Source organism: Brachyistius frenatus, unplaced genomic scaffold (genome assembly GCF_029030835.1).
Source record: "Brachyistius frenatus isolate BFR_SWC_R1_liver_20210118 unplaced genomic scaffold, ASM2903083v1 Contig_186, whole genome shotgun sequence".
NCBI lineage: Eukaryota > Metazoa > Chordata > Actinopteri > Embiotocidae > Brachyistius > Brachyistius frenatus.
The window spans coordinates 640,797-648,328 of record NW_027210785.1 but is presented as its reverse complement, the minus strand read 5'-3'; the positions used below and the strand labels follow the sequence as shown (position 1 = coordinate 648,328).

The following is a 7,532-nucleotide window of genomic DNA, read 5'->3' as shown; positions in this document are numbered from 1 at the left end:
GTGTGAGGTCAGGTTACAACCTCTAGATGGCACTACAGGGATCAAAATCACCGAAGAGCTGTTTTTTTTTGTTTGCCTGCCCTTTTCATATTTCAGCTTCTCTCACTAACATTTTATACTTTCATAATAGAACATTAAATTCCCTTCTAACAATTTGCATCTAATCGGTTCAGGTTCCAAATTTTTTTATTTGTGAGGCCTTTACAACTACACCAAGGGAATTATCCGTCAAACCCACTGATTTACAATCGTAGTTATTTCATAGTCTGACACTTAAAAGCGCTGCGGTTCTTTGTGTAACGTGACTGAAGTAAAGCAAATTACGCACACGGTCCCTCGAAGTCACCCTAAAACATCTCGTCCAATCACAGCCCTGTTATTGTGCATGGGACGTAGTTTGCGCCTTGGAGACGTTGTGACCAGCTGAGAGATGGTCTTTGTATGACAGAGCTGAACAATAGCTCCTGACTCTGCAGATCTGAGGGAACGGGCACTTCCACAGCTGCTGGGATCAGACGTGTAGCTCACAGAGAGGTGAGAGGCTGCAGCAAACAGCAGAAGAAGCCGCAGAGGCGCACGAAACCAGGAGCAGCATCGAGGGATTCCTCCATTCCGCTTCATTTGGCTGATGCGGTGCACTTTATAAATTGTTCTAAATAACTTTCATTCCATTTTTGAGAGTCCAATGTCTCTAGCTTCATCTCGAGACTCACCCTAAAGTTCCTACCGGCAAAAAAAAACCAACCCCAAAAACTTCCAAGAACTCTGCCAGAGAAGACTCTTGGATCTGAAATGGGCAACAGCTTGTTGTGGCTGTCGCTGGTGCTGTCAGCGGCGTTGTCCGCCGGGCAAGACGCGGGCACGGGGGCCACCATGGAGAACATCCCGGAGGGGGCATCCACCCTGGCATTCGTCTTTGATGTGACCGGCTCCATGTACGACGACTTGGTCCAGGTCATCGAGGGTGCGTCCAAGATTTTGGAAACATCCCTGAACAGACCGAAGCAAACTTTGTATAACTTTGCCCTGGTGCCCTTTCATGACCCAGGTAATGCAATGAACACACAAGCAGTGAAAGTACTTCTGTGGTGGTCAGTTTGATTCATGTCCTCACTTCGCATGTCTTTTCTCTGCTTTTTGGTCAAACGTGTTCGTGTTTCGTGATTATTTTTCAAGTTTGCACTTTGCAGTCGAAACAAAAGCAGACAGAAAAGTGAGAAATGTGATAGTTTGCTCACAATCCGCCCTTTGAATGCCTAATGTCCCTCACACCTCCAGAGGAGGGACTCTGGGGGATTTCGTCTCTGCACACAGATGTTCAGCCTGGCGGTCACTATCATTAGCATTCCGCCACGGTTAGTGTGTGTGGCTTTAGGTTTGCAATGCAGCTTGATGATTATCATCACCCTTGGGTGCTCTTTCATTCTGAACAGTAATGCTTAGACAATATATCATTGGGTTATTTAACAGTATGGCTTGTAGGTCAGAGGTTCAGACATGTACTGTAAGAGGGAACATTCCCACACAATCAGTGTTAAATTATCAGGACTGGCATATTAGTAAGAAGGATGCCCCCATGGCCAGTGGTAAGGGAATCTGGCAATAAAAAAAAAAAAAGCTACTGGATAACACATCAATACTTACAGTCACATTACTTTCAGAATAAATCTTTTTTGCAGTCACAACCACAGATAACTATTGATAACTCAAGTTATCATTGGACGTTTGAAAGTTTTGGTGATAGAGACTTTGTGTGAGGAAGGCTGTTTTAGTCTTTCACTGCTTGCAAAAAACACAGTCCCAGATTGCTTAGTTCATGACATGTGATGGGGGTTTGTGTGCTGATTTGGAGGTGAGAAGTGGAAGGTGTCAACTTGTGTAAATGCTCGTTCAACAACTTAAACAAGAGGACCTGTAGCAAATAGCTCATTGTGTGTGTGAACTTCAGAAACTTACCTGAAACAGCACAGTAGATCTTATACAGATCAACAGAAACAAGTAGACAGGAACTAGACAACAGGGAATCTGAGTTTTTGTTGTAGTCAGTCGCTGCCTTTAAGAATTAGCTTGTATTTCTTCAACGATTTTTCGCCACACTTTTGTATACTTTCTGTTGTATACTGCCAGAGACAGTGCTTCGAAGTTATTAATGTGGGCCTCCTCTTCACTACTTTATGATCTATATGTTTAAAATCTACTTAGTTTAATCTAAAAAAAAAAAAAAAAAAATACACTCAGCAGTTGCAGAGACAAACTGATCCAGGAGATGTAAGGGAGAAGAGGGGAGACGATCTGTGTGGTGAAGACAGAGATTCCTATTCCAGATGTTTTTACTCTGCTAAATTTTAGCATGTCACAAATTCTTATGATTTCCTTAATCATTGATTCAATCTGCCAGCACTGTGCCTAGAATAATAATTATATTTAAGGAGGAAATATGCTCAGCATACACACGTGGAACAAATGATGAATTAATTATAGTGTGCCTCTTGGGGAAAAGTACAACTATGATCATTAGTGGATGATAAAAGAGCTACCATGCACTGTATCTTGGACAAAGCAAAGGTAGTGAAAAAGCACTATGATTATAACCTGCATCTAACGTCAGGATTTAATTTCTAGGAAATGTTGTTTCACTATGAAGTAATTATAAGATTTCCGTCTTACAGTGAACTGCAACAGCTTGATTCAGAGCTTCAGTGTCGACTTCTCTTTAAAAAAAACCAAAAAAAACCTCACATCTTTGTGTTTGTCCCTCACCAGCAAGTGACATTTGTTTGCTTCTTAAAATGTTTACGAGGATGTCAGAATGTGTTCTCCGAACCCCCTCAGGGAAAAGAGGAATGATTAGCACAGCACACTGCAAGCAGGGGTAGCTGGACATTTTGCCAATTGTTGTTCTGACCCTGTCTTTCTGACTCACTTTTTGTTCTTCTCCAACAATATCCCAGACCCTTGGAGGGAATCAGTTTTGTTTTCACAGGGACTTTTATTAAGCGTTTGTTTCATTCTGACGCGGCTCCATTTTCTCCGCTTTTCATCCGACCCAGTGCGATAACGCAGTCCCTCCTGTTTGATTTGGCTACCTTTACATCAGAGCTTCCCTTTTTATTTACATTGCAATCTCGCACAGTAAACATTTAAGTGTGTGTTTGTAATCTGCGTTTCTGTCGGTGTCTGTGTGTGCTCGCCTGTTTGTGTGAAGCAAGAGTGTCAGGAGGATGCCTGGATATTGGGGTCAGGCCTGTGTGGGAAGATCAGTCAGGAAGCCCCCCCCCCTTTTCCTCCATCCTGCAGGGAGACAAAGAAAGAAAGAACATACTTCACAAGTCATTTTACTGAGGTACAGGGGTTATGTATTTAGCTCCACAGTCTGAGAACACTCCAATGAAACAGTCTTATGGCTGAACTTCAGATACCCTGTAGTGTTTTTATTTCAGACCCTGCTTACTTCTGTAAAGGGTGTTCACTTAATGAGAGAATTAGCTGCACAGTAGAGTCCTGGGCTGTACATGTAAGAACTGAATCTCACTCTTCTGTAGCTACAGTCATTTAAAGAATCCAGTTTTAGACAGAGAAGTCAAAGGTGTATTGCAAACGGACTCGTTGGACTCATGGAGCATTTATTTGAGAGTCTACAGCCAAATAAACTTTATTTCACAACACTTCTACCGTTCCCAAGCCAGGAAATATGGCCCCTGTCTCAGGACTAATGTCGGCTTGTCCAGTTTTCCCGTTAACAATCAGTAAAGATAATATAAGAAGAGCGCCTTGGGCCCGTGGGTGGGCCTAACACGCTCGCCATAGCCGCAAACATTCAGTGCAGGCATAAAATATTAACGCAATGATGTTATTTGGTTTCTGTTGGCTGTGAAATGAAGCGGCGAGTTTGAGGTTTAATCTCTGACTAACTGTTTTAATTTGAGGGTGTTTGCATCCACATCAGATGGAATGTGTCAGAACATTGGCCTTTTGAAATAGTATTGAGCAGTGTCCTCCAATTTTAAACTCCCTCTCCTGGAATTTATTAAACCTTTAAAACTTCGTTTGCAAATAGAATCATAGACTGACTGATCTCCACCTAACACAAACTTGCTCACATCAAGATGAGACTAGAAGATTGTGACATTTCAAAATGAAATCCTTCAACAACATCTTGCTTTGGGTTTTGCTTTGTTTTTATTGGTATCTATCGGTTGTTTCAACCATTTGCTGTGGAGATTGGTTCCACTAAGTTGACGGCCTGCCCTGCTAAACCTTTTCCTGACAGATATCTTTAGTTAGAAGGAGATGGACCAAAGCCCTGGATGTGGAGTGATGAGAGGACATGAGGGCATAGCTTCTACCTTCTCTGCAAGATCAAAGGAGCTCATGTCAGACTTCTCTTTGTTGGTGTTCAGCGTCCTTTCCTACCATCCCCTTTTCCCTTTGTTTCCTTGTTTCAAGAGCAGCAGTATTTTGTCTGAACCACCCCGCCCGTGTGAGATTACAAAGAGCCTGCATTCAGCTGGACCGAGTCAATAATGATGCTATTAGGCAGGAATGCCAAAGGAGAGAGGTGGAGGTTTTGGAGAATTAGTGGAGGAGAGAGGAGTGTGGCAGACAACAATGTGTGTCTTTGTGTTATATCTACTAATAACTCTACCCTGGAATATTAAAATGGCATTCATTTTTAGGGCTGTGCGTGCCTCTTCTGACTTGGCCCTGGGTACTCTTTGTGTTACAGTTTCAACTTCATTTAGCTTTGTAATTATTGCTCAAGCTTATCTGTCATCTTGGAAGGTAGCGCATACCTGAAGACTGCTACAAAAACACTTCAAACACATAGACATGGTCTCTTCTGCTCCAGTTTTCTAGTTAATGAGAATAAGATGTTTAGATAGGGACCATGTTGAGGACGTGAATATTTTAGGAATGACTTACCCATTCAAAAGCCATTTGCCAAATACTTTTTACTCTCCATCATGTTCGATTTGTTTTCCTTCCGGCTTCGTTCTTGCTTCTCAACCTCTGTTGAATTCCGAGCCTCGTCCTGAGGCCCTGAGGCCCTTAGGCTTCATGTACTCTGGTCGTGACCCTTCAGGTCTCTTTGACATCACTGTCTGGGCCCTCGACGATATCCTTTTGACCATTTGCGGCTGGGTATTGTTTGTGTCTTCTGGGTAACTGTTTGAGCATGGAGACATGAACCTAGGACAGACAGCAGTGGTTAAAAAAACAACCCAGAGAAACAGATTGGGAACTTTACATGAGATATTTGCCACATCTGGGAAGGTGCTGTGTTCGCCAGTCAAATATGTGCAAGCTTACAAGCTGGTTAATTACGTTTTTATGTTGATTGTTTACCTTGTTATTGTTATTATAAATCCAGCGAAGTGTAACACCCAGTGTCAAAGTGTGTAATACATCTGTCAGTCCACATGAGGATATGGTGTCAGTGTAGCGTTTGGTTCCGAACCCTAAATAAACAGTCTTTTCCAAAACCTAACCACATGTTTTTTTTTTGTGGCTAAAAATATTGCACCTTACTTTTCACGCCTTGGGGAGGAAAAATGTGACCCCGACATGGTATCCTGTAGTGGACTGATGGGTGTAAACGCATATGTGATACCAACAGGGTTATAGTAAGACGTCTTTAAACTCCCTATGTGGTGTAGTGTTCAACTTTGAACTATAAATTGTTAGATATCTGCATCAAAAGAGTTGTATCAGCGTTGAACTTGCTACGACAGGTTCAACTTTGTTTTTCAGACAGTTCACTTCACGGAGGAATCTGAGCATCACCTTCTGTATGTTTCTGGAATTTGTGTTGTGTGTCAGAGACAAATTTTTTGCTGCACATCAAAGATGGGTTTTTCCTGTTCTGTGGGAGACGTGTTTCCCTGACCCATCCTTAACTATTACCATGTGTCCTCAGCGTAGTCAGCAAGTTACTCCAAGTCCATTTACTTCGGGGAGCTGAGCACCCGAGACAACTCAGGTGATTTTGATAAGTGGCTGCATTTTGTTGGTAGGAAGCGGCTGTTAAATGCTCTTCTTGCAGTTTTGTGTGTTCATTGCTGTAATTATGTTGTGACTGCAGAAGTCCTGAGCTACATTACACATTCAGAATTTTCAAATATAATCATGAAGAACATACAGACTTTTTTTTTTTCACTCTGCAACAAAAGTTTGGCTCTTTCAAATTCACTGCCCTAAAATCCAAGTGGATAGTTTCCAGCTGTTTCTTACCAGCTATGCCAGCTGCTGACATATGTGCACTATGTTTTATATTAATATTTACCACTCAGCATTTGACTGCTTTACTACCCATAATACTTAGCAGTAACCTCAGCACTTTTACAGTTGCCCCTTTCAATAAGGGCTTCCCTCAAAGCATTTTCAGATTGAAGTCTAGACATCAATATTGAGGAAACATTTTTCCTTAAGGACTTTTTTTTTCTAGCACAGATTAGTTTGATTTCATTGTTTGACATCATACTTTTAGCATCTGGAGGACTCATTTGGAACACAGATTTATGTCCAGATAGACCCGATGCCAAATTTGAAAATTCTCATGGTTTTGTATGGCATGACCTCATTTTGGCTGTAATTTCGAAGTCTGCGTGTTTTTACTGTGCTTTACTGTGTAAGCTGTTCGTGTACAATTGAATTGAAACGTATGCAGGGCTTCAACAGCATGGCCGGTGTGGGCAAAGTGACATATTCCCAGAGTGATGAGCATCTTCTCACAGACATAGATAGATGCAGGCATTTACTACTACCACTACTAGCACTAAATAGTACAAAGACCAAGTTGGCAGCCAGCTGGTGTGGAAATGGAGCATTTAGCCGATAAAGTCTCCCTTAGCAGCTCGTGGAGACCCAAACAGGTCAAAGGAGGTGAAAACCTGTCTTACATAGGTTATTTGGCCCGAGATTGATGATTCCAAATGAATGATAACGTTGTTCTGCATCTGCGGATTGTGTAAACAGGAAATTATTCGCTAACACCTTCACTTAAACAGCTTTATAAGGTGATAATATGTCAGTGTTATGTTTACGGCCCATTACTATACCTCAGAGCAGCCAAAAACGAATTATTGCAGTTTTAGTTCAATTCTGTCTACTTCGCCAGCTTTAGTTCTCTGAAAAAGACCAAGTAAGGCATTACATCCTTGTAAAAGACATTATTACAACAGGATCGCAGGTTTACAGCTATACCTGAGCAAGTTTTCAATGACCGTACTCTGACAGGAGAATGCCTGCATTGTTTATAAAAACAATGAAGCTCATGGGCCACAGTGGAAGAAGGAGCTTCTTAATTTTAACAGTTCTGTAGGAAAGAGACGTAATTTAATTCAGACCATTGGTCGGTGGTACTGTTGGCAGGGAGCCAAATTTCAGCAATTTGTTCTGTAATTATAATCAAAATTGTTGTCTCGGTCTGGGAGATAACACTTCACCTGTGTGCAGTGCGTTCTGCTTTGCTGCACCAGCACTGCCTTTTGCATGTACATTTTTTTTTTTTTTTTGATACATCAGCCTGTGTG

At 41.8% G+C, this 7,532-nt stretch overlaps 1 protein-coding gene across 1 annotated transcript in view; it reads left to right on the top strand.

Annotated features, from left to right (window-relative positions):
* The first annotated feature begins 792 nt into the window (after positions 1-792).
* hmcn1 (hemicentin 1) overlaps positions 793-7,532 on the top strand; it is a 78,343-nt gene continuing 71,603 nt past the window's right edge. The window contains exon 1 of the mRNA XM_069718110.1: positions 793-1,048. Within this exon, the coding sequence (XP_069574211.1) occupies positions 793-1,048 (256 nt within the window). The remainder of the gene's footprint in view (positions 1,049-7,532) is intronic.